This window comes from Meles meles, chromosome 16 (genome assembly GCF_922984935.1).
Source record: "Meles meles chromosome 16, mMelMel3.1 paternal haplotype, whole genome shotgun sequence".
In the NCBI taxonomy this organism is placed as follows: Eukaryota; Metazoa; Chordata; class Mammalia; order Carnivora; family Mustelidae; genus Meles; species Meles meles.
Genome location: NC_060081.1, coordinates 48,234,267 through 48,247,839, shown reverse-complemented (window position 1 = coordinate 48,247,839; position 13,573 = coordinate 48,234,267). Strand labels below are relative to the sequence as shown.

At 39.8% G+C, this 13,573-nt stretch overlaps 1 protein-coding gene across 12 annotated transcripts in view; it reads left to right on the top strand.

The window, feature by feature from the left end:
- PLCB4 (phospholipase C beta 4) overlaps positions 1–13,573 on the top strand; it is a 420,401-nt gene that overhangs the window by 328,370 nt on the left and 78,458 nt on the right. For all 12 annotated transcript variants that reach the window (XM_045980886.1, XM_045980883.1, XM_045980895.1 and 9 more), the window contains 5 exons: positions 4,849–4,957; positions 9,103–9,313; positions 10,336–10,429; positions 12,547–12,626; positions 13,181–13,265. In XM_045980886.1, the coding sequence (XP_045836842.1) occupies positions 4,849–4,957; positions 9,103–9,313; positions 10,336–10,429; positions 12,547–12,626; positions 13,181–13,265 (579 nt within the window). The remainder of the gene's footprint in view (positions 1–4,848; positions 4,958–9,102; positions 9,314–10,335; positions 10,430–12,546; positions 12,627–13,180; positions 13,266–13,573) is intronic.

Below are 13,573 nucleotides of genomic sequence, written 5' to 3'. Positions count from 1 at the left end.
TTTATAATATATTCCTTTAATTAAATGTGTCTATGTTTTTGCAAGATGATATTTAAGGTGCTTTTTTTTTTCTCTTCCTATTGATCTCATTAAATAGAGAATGAATTGAAATTACCCACACTGTAGCCGGATTCTCCATTGCTAACTTTTTCTCATACCTTTGCATGGACTGGAAAGCTTTATTTTTGTCTTTTAATGGATTGCATGTAAGAACGATACGTAGGTTCCAAGAGAATATTTTGACAACGAGCACAACAGTGGAGTTCCTGGGTGAAAATATAGTACATAATAGGTCAATTAGATGGTGGGTCAAATTTTTACATTTTATTTTTATAACAAGCTTAGGGCTCAATTTAGAATATGATTCACTCAACAACCAGCACTGGTTGACAACATTTGCTGAAGCACAAGAGAAAAGTATTTTGGAACACGTAACGGTTGCAACTTTTGTGACAACTAAAATTAACTTTTTTTTTTTTCTTTACACGTACGAAAGATTGTTCTGTTCAGTGAAACCCACTGAAGCTCTTGCTTATCCACAATGGAAAATGTCCTTTTTTTTTTTCTAGCACATTAATGGAATGGACAATATATTTTTGTTTCAAAACAAAGTTTTTAGTATAATGTAGCCATTATACCATATAAAGAGAGAAGCTTTGAAGAGAGAGTATCACACCAAACATGAGGTATTACCCCAAAGAGTGGGCAGCAGCCAGCAGACTGTGATTTGGCAGTTTGTGGAGACAAATCACATCTTTGCCAAAGGGCTTCTGTTTTCTTGCCCTGTTAGGGCTCAGTGGCTTCCCATTGGTAGGCTCGCCCTGTCAATGCTACAATAACCAGAGCCTGTAGCCTTTGTGCTGGGAAGACTAGCTGTTCCGTTTATCACACAGATGCCTCTGCTTTTAATAAGCCTCTCAGCACAATACAGAATTGATTTCACTTGAAGACATTTCAAGTTTTCCCACCCCACTAGTTTTTGGTCACATGAATACTATGTTCATCATCTTTACCCAGATATTATCCACATTCCTGTGCCACTATCACTCAGAAGTTAAGTTGCCTTGCTTTGTTTCCTTTAACTCCTTCCCCCTCTTCTGCTTTATTTTTAAAATGTATTGTTTTATTTCCTTCAGCTTCTTCATGCACTTTGGGTCACTGATCATCTTAAGTTTTGGTGAGATGGGCAGGAAAGTCTTGCTTTTTGCTAAAGAGGGAAGACTGTTGGGAGGCACGGAGAAAATCTGTATCATTGGTTTGCTACTTCCTAGGAACAAGGTCTTTTGCCTACTCTGAGATGAAGCTGGTATGCAGGCATCTAGTAAACACGACAGAGACCTTATGATGTATGTCACCGTGAAAATAAAGAAAAATTCTGAAGTCTTGAGGACAGGCGCGGCGTTCATGGGCTCTTATCACGTGCCTTTCTCTTATGGGTTGTTTCTGTAAGCCTACCCTGTCATCACTTGTCATTTTTGTGAGTCTAAGACGTAACATTTAGTTTTTAAAAAGATGTGATTGATCCAGCTTCCTGGCTCTGCCATCCAAATTCTTTCTTCAAATGCTTATTATTTGACAAGCTTTTATACATCAATATCACAGTGGCCAGTAGCACTCATGTGTTGTTATATTTTCTTCTGCTTGGCTTCTCACTCATGGTAAGGAAGAACCTTTCCTTTTGGGATGGGATACATGGAATCAGTGTGATTCTTGATTTCTTTAGATCATAGAGATTATAAGATTGTCCAGGAACGTGTACAGCCTTTGTTTTTAAGCGAAGTGCCCAAATCTCATCCTTTTCTATCCTAGCAAATGGAATTGGAAAGACTAGAGAGCAATCTGAATGTACCCTTGAAGAAGTTTGTCAAAGTTAGAAAACGGTTCTGCCAGCTCCTTGTACCCTCTTTTGGGTCCTACAGTGGCTCTTCTCCTCTTTCCAAAATCAGAAGCACACTTTAGGCAGAACACCTTCAAAACCCATAATAAGGAGATAGCTTTCACTCAAGAAGGAAGCAGGCATTGCAGTGTCAGAGTCTATGGCTCCAAAAGCTTAGATCCAAATGTTTTCAAAATGCCTTAGCTACATCATGTCAACAAGCCAAAATTCAACATTGTGTTAGAAACAACATATTATGCAATAAGATAGGAAAAATAAATGAGTCTCGTGAATGCAAAAGGACAATGTCCTACTCATCATTTGAAGATGATGATTGAGTACCCTATCAAAAATGATCAACTGAAAAACTCTTTGAGGGCTCGCTTCGGCAGCACATATACTGAAAAACTCTTTGAGTAAGAGTTCATCAGAATAACAATTAGGGGATGAAGATAAATCCATTTTAGGGCTTGGTTTTCCTGGCTTTTGCTTCTGATAGGATGTTCTAGTGAATATTGTGCTCTGGGACTAAATTTCAATGGGCTTTAATTAGGAGGACATCTCAAAGATTTAGCATTCTATCCTTGCAGGATGTAGGTCTTTGAGTTGGTTGATTGGTTGGCTTTTTTATGTTACTGATAATACAAATATGTTAAAAATGCATACTTTTACGTGTTAGAGCAGTGTTTCGTAAGCTTGAACATAGCAGAGTCACCTGGAAAGCTTGTTAAAAACACAGATTCATGGGTTCCACCCCAGAGAATCAGATCTGGTAGGTCTTTGGTAGGGCTTGAGAATCTGCATTTTAACTTCCAGGGCCAGGCGCTGCCACTGCTGCCATCAGCAGGTCACATTATAAGTCACACCGGGCTCACAGGCATATATAGGCATATAAAAAGCACCTGGGAGCATCTGGGTTCCCCCTTCTTTATCTAATATAATCTCTTCTCTCCCCTGCAGCTTAATCTCTTCCTTCTCTCACTTTTTAAATTCATATGGATTTGCCCCCATCATCTCCATGAGTCCAGAAATCTTTCCAATGAGCATATCTTTGAATAAAAAAAAACCCAAAACACCTACTTTTAATAAGGAAGTATAACATAGTGGTCAACCATGAAAATGACTGCAGTGGGGTCTAAAAAAGGACTTTTTCCTCCCATCTCCATCTTCTTCCGTGATGGTATTTTACAGAGACGGGAGAAGGAATGTGCCTAGAAAGAGTTTTCTGTTCGTTGGTGTAATTGTTGGTTTTTAAAAGCCACGCCTTCTCCCTGGAGGGGTGGTGCTTGTCATGGCCTCGAATAGCGGGCTCTAGAACTGCATGATGCCCCTCCATTTCATAAATAAGATTGTAGCATGCATTCACGTGCCTGGCCTTCCACGGTCCACCTCACGGTTTCTCTCTGCACGCCCCACGAGTTTTGTGTTTTTATGGTTTCCAGGCCTGTTGTTAAAAATAAGTTTCTGCTCTTGCACGTGCATGGACATGAGCTGTTGTGAGCTGTAATTTCCTAGATTACAACAGAAGCATGCTTCATTGGGATAAACTGACCAAAAGATACCAATTCCTTATGAGTTAACACTCTTGGCCAGGCGAAGAGGTGGGAGGACCAGACTAGGCTAGGCCACCAGTGCTGGAGGAAATCACGTCATGCGTGTTGCGTTGGCCAAAGGCATTCATTCTGTGTTACCCACTTTTCAAACTTTCATTTCACAACAAATGGGGAAGGGAAATCCATATGAACCTTTCACAGTTGTTTCTTAAACAACATCTCAATACTGTTTTCCAAAGTCTGTGCATATATTTGGGTAAAGAAATGTTGCCAAGGTTCTACCTGTTGACCAGGTGTTGCTCAATCTGCTTATCTCCCATTATTGCCATGGAAGTTACAGATTTGATGAATGACCAGGGTCCAAGTCACATTATGGAAGTTTCATGGACCCACTGCCTCCAGATATAGACACACACACACACACACACACACACACACAACTGTAGCTGAGTCAGTAAATTGGACTTTTTTCGCCACTGCTCTGAAGTTTGGATGACAGAACTGCAGAAATGGCATTTTTCCTGGTGTCTCCAATAGTACCATGAGCATCCAGGTGCTGATTTGAAAAGAATGGCATCGCCAGCTTCCTAGGTGCCTTAATCATTCATGGACTCGCCTTGCCCAGAGAATTTCCTCAGGGCAAACCCAGTTCTAGTTCCTAGTGAAAAAGACTTTCTAAACTATTGATACTCAAATACAGATTTTCATATTGTCAATAATTGATACATATCCTTGTGCTGATTAATTGTCATCATTATTATAACTGATTTGATTTGGTAAATATTTACTCAAGAAAATGAAGTTTGCAGACTGCCCAAGAAAACTTTTCTTTATGTTAAAAAAAAACGAAAATGAAATGATGTTTGCCTGTTTTAACCTTAGGGATTTTTATTGTTGTTGTTGTTACTATTGTTTTTCTTTTTGGGCACTTAAGTTAGTACATTAGCAATTTGAGTTATTTGGGTTTTTGGTTTTGTTTTTTGGCTTTTGGTTTTTGGGTTTTTGTGGGGTTTTTTTTTGGTTTTTGCTTTTGTTTTTCCCTTTTTCCCCCCCAAAGATTTTTGACCTCATTTTTTATAGATATTTATGCTAAATCTCTCAATTGTGGTATGGGAACTAGAAGACAGTACAGTTGACATGCACACCATTTTATATATCTTTGAGCTTATGAAGGAAATATATATATATTCTGTATTCTCTTTTTAGTTCAGTGAGGGAAACCAACAAAGCATTCTCAAAGTTGGACTTTTTTGAAGTATATTTTAGGGAGAAAGACAGTAGGACAGTGAAATCCTATCTTTGTAACTATAAATGTGATATTCTAAATAGACCTTATTTTAGAAATTACGTACTTTAATGATGTGTTATGACCCACGGGTGAGAAATGTCAACCTAAATGGGGTTATTTTCTCATCATAGCATCAGCGAGACCCTCGACTGAATGAAATTTTATTCCCATTTTACGATGCTAAAAGGGCAATGCAGATCATCGAGATGTATGAGCCCGATGAAGATTTGAAGAAAAAAGGTAATGAAATTGAAAAAAGACAGTTTTCTTTATTAAAGAAAAAGTAAGACTATATGCAACTTTAAACATTCTTGGATTTTTAGTTAACGACATCTTTTAATGCTTTGGAGCTCCCTAGAGCCAAGAATTTTTAATGGACTGATTTTTTTTTTCCCGTTTTAAGTTAGTGTAAATTTTACCTTGCATTAGAATTTGCCCATGCTGCCTGAGGCATAACGTAAACTTACTGTATTTTAAACACATGTTTGTGATATTTTCCCCGTTGTAATCTCTCACATTCAATCTTTGGTATTGCTTAATGCTTAAACTGCAAAAATGCCCACATGGTCTCTGTTTGCCAGCTTGGAAGGAATTTTACATCTTATAAAAGTTTATACCTTCTCTTTCTCCATTTTGGTTTGCCAAGCCGAGTAAATTTTAATACATGATTTGATGAGCCTACCCACCACTAGAACTCTGTTATGGAATACAAATGCAACTGATAGGAAATTAAATGGTCAGGAATCAGTTATTGGGGTTTCTGAACATTTGCCTCTTTCAATGAAACATTGAAAGCAGTGCGCTGTCCATTCCAGTATTTGACAAAGAAAAGGCATGGAGAGGAAATTGAAGATCAGTCTTGTAGCAGAGGGAGGCACCTGCAAACAAGGGGAGAGATGATGCTACTATAATTGGACAGGAGGTCCTGAGACAAGAGCTACCTGAGCCTCAGCCTTGTGTCCCATTGGAGGGTTGAAGGGAGATTCAGGTTCAAGTTCTGTGTTTCCCATGTGTCCCTGGGGAGTATGGCCTCAGTTTCCAAGTTCTTTTTTCTTTGCATCTCAGTGAATGTGGCTGAAAGGTTTATACAATCTCTGGACCCACATGGAACCCATGTATATTCATGCTGGCCGGCCACACCACATAACCCACCCTGACCTGTTTCCACGTCAAAGAGTCATACATGACTCTTCCAGCATGAGCACTTCCTTATTTACCTTTATGCCAACACTCTGAGTAGTGTTATTTATTCTACATTGCCTGGGATTCAAGTGAGGGGAGGGGTGGCTTGATAGCTCATATAACACTTTACAATATTTGATTTGATTCTCATTGCTGTCCTGTCACTGTGTGACCTTGAGCAAGGGATGCTATTCGGGGCCTCACTTTCCCTGCTCATAACACAGTGGAGCTCATACCGTCATTCAACTAATATTCCGCTCCCCTACCTTCATTTCTTGAAGTTTACAGAGGGCTGACTGATTGCCAAGCCCTGGGCCGGATGTTGGGGATTCAAAAGTAAGACAGTTGTGATCTGTTGAAGGACAAGGCTTAGCAGTTCCTTGGCAATATGATAAATGTTATGATAGAGGTGTGTCTTTCATTATTTCTAAAGTCCTTCCAGACCTTAATGTCTATGAAATTGCATTGATGCATCTAAAAACCATAGCTTCACCAATTCATAAATGACAAAAATTTTAAAGTCTGCCATTATTAAGCATGGGTGAGAATGGGGTGCAAAGGCATTATAAACTTCCGGGAGGAGCTTAAACTGGTACAAACAACCATCTTTTTGAATATTTTGGCAATGAGTGGTAGAGTAGAAAACATGCCCTTCTACAGCCCAGCCTATCCATCTCTAGGTATGTATCCTAGAGAACCTCCCATCTTATTCCCAGCTCTGGATGTCAGAGGAAGCATACCCACCCAAGTCAGTGGCTTTAAATTTCTTCTACACGTATGACTTTCAAATTCTCCACTTCTGACCTCTAACTTCAACTACAGACCTGCAGTAGAGTCCTCCATTTGGATACTGATGGACATTTCAAATATATATGTACAACATGTTTTGATTCTCCCTGCCCTCAGACCTGTTCCCTTCTCAGCCTGGAAAATAAATGTTACCATGATTCACCTGAATTTTTAGGCCAGAACTCTTGGAATCTTCCTTGACTTGCTCGTGTTCTTTTGTTGTTGTTGTTCTTTCATGTCACTTCTGATCAATCAGTAAAACCTCCCAGATCTATCCTCAGAATAAGTCCTGAATAAATCACTTCTCACTATCTCTGCCTTCATTGGTCTATCCATGCCTACATCATGTCTTCCTAGATGATGGCAACTGACTTTTAACTAGTCTTCTTTCTACTCGGTGCCCTACAGTTTATGTTCTACACAGCAGCCAGACTAAAACCATTGAAAACTAAACCTAATCATATTATTCCACTCTTTGGAACCCTCCAAAGGCTTCCCAATACACTTAGAGTAAAACCCACAGTACTTAGCGAAGACTTCAGGCCAACTGATGCAGCTTTTGGCTTCCTCTCTAGCCTCATTTCTAACTCCCTCTCCCCTCGGTCACACACTCCTGTGTCAAGGTCTTCACAATTGCTTGTCCTGCTTGGGATGATTCCCCAGACTGCATGCAGCTTGCTCCTATTCATCAGTGTGACCTCCTCAGAAGGGATTTTGCTGGCCCTGTATCTAACACAGCATCTCGGGCATTCTCGATCACCTTCATTCCCTGCTCTCTATTTCTTTCTAGCACTTGTATGGCATTATATTATACTTCTATTTATTTGCTAATTTATTTGTTCTCTTTCCCATAATATGTTTTGTGAAGGCTGGGCGTGTCTGTTTCTCCCATCACTTCTTCTGTCCCAGTACCTTCAAAAGTACTTGCTCTTAGAATGGATGTGTATGCCCAAGGAGACAGGTGCACAGATTTTTATTGTAGTATGTTTAATAATAATTAGAAATTGCCTAAATACCCATCAACAGAATCATGGACAATAAATGGATGTATTCAGACATGGACCTATTTTACAGTCCTACATACCACCACTATACCTACTACTATACATTATTCAGGGGAAAATAAATGACCAAGAGCTGTTTATATTAACTGAATCAGTTATAAGAAAATGTATCATTAGCAAATTTGCATATGCAAATAATGCAATATCTTTTATACAATCTTTTAAATATTCACAACTACCTATGGTTTGGATACAGGTGTATGTAGTAGACTTACAAAGCCATTTTGAGAATGTTCAATACAAAAAGTCGGGAATGGTTGTCTACAAGGGAATAGAAAGAGGAATGCAATAGAATGGAGGGTGGGGCCAGGGTGCTGCAGAAGCATCCGTAATCATTTATTCCTCTGGAAAATGAACAATAAATAAGGGAAAATGTTATGAAGCCGTGGTCTAGGTCCGTAGTTATTTATTATGCTATCATCTGTACTTCTTTATATACTTGAAATCAGTTCATAACTTGCAAATGCTTAAGTAAAAACAAAAGGCTAAAAACAAAAAAACAAAAAAACCAAAAGGCTGAGGCAGTCAATGGTTAATGGGGTAGGAGACGTAGAAATATTGGTCACTTCTCCTGAGACCACAGGGGCCTTGTATCAGAAAGGACTGACCGAAATGAACTGTGGCTCTTAGGACCACTGCACATTTCAGTGATGACTAAATACTCTTCTCACCAGTCCTACACCCTGTGCATAGATAAAAGAGAAGAAATGAATTGTTTAAACCCAGAGAGGGTGCTCATTCCTTCTCCAATCCAGTGAGAACAGTAGTGCCCTACAGTTGTAGGTTTTCCACCTGAGCCCAATGTAGGGTTTGAACTCACGACCCTGAGATCAAGGCCTGAGCGGAGTTCACGAGGCAATGCTTAACCTACTGAGCCACCCAGGTGCCCCCCCTCTTTTCCACTTTTTTAAAACTCCCTCTCGTATGTCTTGTCCTTTATCATTCAGGATAGTCCTGGAAAGCGGGTGTGGCCAGTATTTCTCCCCCATTTGCCAGACGAGAAGGTTGAGACCCAAGAACGTAGGGAGTGAGTGGTAGAAGCAGAACTGAAAAAGGTCCCCTTGAGCCCTGGTTGCTACAACTCCTGGCGCTACGATTCTGAGCTCAGGGAATCTGTGCTTCTGTCATCCTACTTACAAAAGCAGAAAGTGCCCTGTCTTGTGGAATGGGTTAGTTACTTGTCATGTGCAACTCTGTTACTTTGTTCAAGTTCCGAAAGATGAAGGTTCTTGGGAAAGAGAATGAGAAGCGTTTACTCTGGATTAAACTGCCTCAACTTATATGAAGAAAAATGTGAGAGATGTGTCTTCCAAGCCACATGTCTACTAGCTGTTCTTTTTCCCCCCCCAGGCCTCATATCAAGTGATGGGTTTTGCAGATACCTGATGTCAGATGAAAATGCCCCAGTCTTCCTGGATCGTTTAGAACTTTACCAAGAAATGGACCATCCTCTGGCCCACTACTTCATCAGTTCTTCCCATAACACCTATCTCACAGGCCGACAGTTTGGCGGGAAATCTTCAGTAGAAATGTACAGACAGGTTCTCCTGGCTGGTTGCAGGTCAGAAACTCAGGACAGTTACTTTTTTTTTTTTTTTAATATGATGCCCTTCAATTTAAGATTTTTCTCTAAAAAAGTAGGAGGTAGTATTCCGAATGAAAGGACATTTTTTCCTTCTCTTTAATTGATTATGCTGGTCATGTAACCTTGAAAAAGAGCAGATAATCTTTGCTCCAGAAAGTTCTAGAATCCTCCTATGGGCCAAAAGATAGTTTTTACTATAAATTTTTTAATATCCCCCCTCAAATAAAGAAATACTGCCCCCCTCAAAATTGCAAAAAAAATTTCAAGAAGTCATGTTAAGTTTCTTATTGGTCTGAAGCATTTGCAAATTTAGCTCTGCTTAATGTTAAAAGTCTTAAAATGTCATTCTCCGAGAATGAAGATTATTGAAAATGGTTTTCCTTCTGTGGAAATTGGCAAATATTTGAAGTTTAAAATATGGAAAAAGTGCTGAAAGTGAAAAATAAGAAATGTAGTTACATTATGATATTTTTTCTTGGTTATCAATACCATACCTTAGTTTTTAATAACTCACTATTTTTTGTGCATGGAGAGACTGTAAGGAAATGAATGACATCACTACTTCTTCCTCTGAATACTTGACACAATGAGAACATTTTCTTTTATGGCCAAAGTAAGATCATTTCACCTAACAAAATTTTTCAAAACTGTTCTTTAACATCACCTAAACCCCAGCCCGCATTCAGACGTTCCCAGTTGTCCCCAAATTGTCCTTTGTAGATTTGTCATGACTGGAATTTCATCCAGAGCCTCACTGGTGGTTGTATCTCCAAAGTCTGACTTCATCTCTGACAGTCCCTTTTTCATGACAGCAACATGATAAAGAATATAATGTGATTTTAACCTGCATACTCCATGAAATATTCATGTTACTTAACTCATCCCATGTTCTGCTTCTATAAGAAAACAACTTATTTTGATGTCTCTCCTTTTAATTTGCACACACACGCAGTATTTTATTGTAAGGGCTCAGTCTTGTAATTTCACTGTGTGCCTAGATGTGTTGAACTTGACTGTTGGGATGGAAAAGGTGAAGACCAAGAACCGATAATAACTCATGGAAAAGCAATGTGTACAGATATCCTTTTTAAGGTAAGTTTCAAAATAGCCATAGTCTCTTCCAGACTATTGTAGAGATAGATGAAGTGGAGAAAACAAATTGTTCATTTTCTCAAGTGTTTTATTTCATATTCCTTTCTGCCAGCTTTGAAGAGAAAGTCAAGAAAAATGTTTTCTCCACTTTATAGCACCTTCCTTTTCTGACTTTGCTGCTTTCAGATGGTGACAGCGCTGTATATTGAGACTTCTTCTGCCAGAACCCCCTGACTCTAATTACTTTAAAAAAACAGTCTTGTTTTCTTGCTTATTTTGCATCATTTCTGAAGAACATCAAAATGGCATAAAAAGATAAATAGAATACAGAAAATAAAATAGATTATAAGTAGTGCCAATCAGAGCAAGAAACTACTTTGACTGATGTTAGTGTTGATATCCTCAATATCAAGTCCTATAAACTGCCAAACCATGCTGCAGACGGGTTCCAAACTTTCTAGAATTCATGGCAAGGAGAGAAACATGATGATTCACAAGATTTGCACAATGGAAACCAGCCCATTGGTCCAAAGAAGCGTAGTTGTTCCCAGTCCTGGTGCCAGAAAGAAGGCTTTTCCCCAAGGACCCTCAAAGAGAGGCATCTACAGTTTTACGAACAGGCATTTCAGTAATGTGGCCTTTTGGTGATCTCTATGTACAGTTGGAAGGTTAGTTTCTTACAGCATCCCTCAATATGCTCCAGTGATAACCTGCCAAAAGACAAGTCAAAAAAAAATGCAATTCTGTGGTTGGCCACGGTTCAGGTACATCTGTCTCTGTCAGTTGCATGCAATTTGGGATAGTTATTGCAGCATCTGGAGCAATGGTCTCGACCCTGCCTGCATGTGGGAAATCACCAGAGGTATTTGTAAGAACAGATGCCTGGGCCCTATACCTATGATACTCCATGCATACCGTTTCTCTTAGCCAGATGTTGGTGAATTTGAGCAGCAACAAATTCAGGGTTATGTTCCCTGAGAAGGAATTACACTGCCTGAGAAATACCAAGAATGTACTCCAGTAGGAAGCCATGAGTTTGCACAGCCAGCTAAACTGACAGGAAGGGGTGTCCTCTTTAGAGAACTAAGGAGCCTAATAAGGAAGCTTAGCTGAAAAGAAGGCTATTTCTTCTCAGCTTGGAGGTGAGCAAAGGAGAACCCCGGGGCAGAGCCAAAATTTTCCTCAAGGAGTAATTCTTGGTCAACTCAAGTTGGCAAACAAGATCACAGAAGTTTTCACCTAAAGAAACTTGAAGCAAGAATAATTAAAGGACCATCTTAGGCATAAGGATGCTCACAAAAACACTCCAAGATTCTCTAACCCAAGGCATTAGATGGGTTTCAAAGGGACTAGCCTAGATTACTATCATATAATTTTTTTCCAATTTAACTGAATGGTGGGATTTTCCCTGTGGTTAGCAATAACCCTGTAAGAATTTGGGGATTTTTACCAAGTATGATGCTGTGGTTGTGGAAACATTGGTTTGAAACCACGCTTTCTAAAGCTAAGACGAGAGCAAGACCAGCCGTCTGTGGGAAGGATATGCTCAGCTTGTTCAAGGGGGGTTTCAGATGACGGAGCTTCCCGTTCAGAAAGGGGCAGCCAGAACACCACCTGTCTCACCTCACATGTTGCTTGATCAAGGAGAACAGCCTCCCTTCGTCACCTGCCCCCTCCCCCCACCGCCATTTTCATCAGGCTAATCAGAAACAAGGGATGTTGCAAATGTCACAGGAATCTTCATCGAATTAATGAAACGTAGCCAAAACCCCACCTGCTCTTCAGCAAGAAAGATGAGCTCTGAACCTGTCTTGCCAGGTAATCGAGCAAGGAGCCAGCATGCCCTTGAGACGAAATTCCTTGTCAGTTAATAGCATCATAACTGTGGAGCAGTCAATGGTAGCTTTGAAAAAAAATTGTCATTAACCATTAGCTGTGCTTGGGTCTAACCGCAAGGGGGCTCTCCCTGTGCTGGTGTCAAGGTGAATGGGCTCTCCAGGTCTTAATTGCCAGAACCGACTTTCTGAAAAGCTGAAACTAATAGTCTCTGAATGGGCTCAGGTGCCTTAATTTGTTTTTTGGCTCTTCTCTCTCATTAACACTTTTTATCTTTAAAGGATGTTATTCAAGCCATCAAGGAAACCGCATTTGTCACGTCCGAATATCCTGTAATTCTCTCCTTTGAAAATCACTGCAGGTATAACGATGGGTTCTATTTGAAATATCTACCACCCGATTCCCACTGCTGCTCTACATCTTTTTAAAGAGCTTAATGGTTTGGGGGTAGTGGTAAGGACACTTGGTCTTATGCAAAAAAATAAATAAAAGAAAGAAAAAAGAAAAGCCTCAAACCAGTACCCCCCCCTCAAAAAAAAATACAAAGGGGGAAAAAACAAGTCATCTTGCTGTGTTTTAGAGATGCTCCCTCTAAATGGTGAGCGATCAGGACACCTTGTTCAAAGTTCCACTGAGCTGGAAGATGTGGTAGTGGATTGGAAAGCAGACCTAATGAACTTGAAAGCCATTTTTTATTCTGCTTATCAGCTCTTATGGGGGGGGGGGGGTGCTGCTTTTGAAACTATTCCAGTTAAAGTCTGTGGCATGTAACTGAGCGTCTCACTTAGCATCAAGAGAACAAGCGTGGATTTTGCCGAGTGGGAGTTTTGAATCACCTAGGAATGGATGTTTCTTGTTCTTGGACACATAATGGATGTTTGAATTTATGAATGCCAGTTCTCTCTCTCTCTCCAGCAAATATCAGCAGTACAAGATGTCCAAATATTGCGAAGATCTATTTGGGGATCTCCTGTTGAAACAAGCACTTGAATCACATCCAGTATGTATTTTTAGCAAACCGTATTTCTAACCTGAATGGATTTGTTTTGAAATTCATTTCTAAAGGGTCAAGTAGTGCTAGAGGACTAAAGATCTTCATATTTATTTAAACTCATTGGTATGGAAAGCTTTCGTGCTTCGGACAGATGTGTAGAGAGAGACATAAAGTAAACATCTAGTTCAATATAATTGAAAGGGTCTCAAGGCCTTTATGGTTTTTGAGATCTCTGTCCTAAAGTTTTACAAAATGTCCACTGGCCAAAGGTCTATGCTCAGCATTTGTTCTCAACTTGGTTGCCTGATAGAACC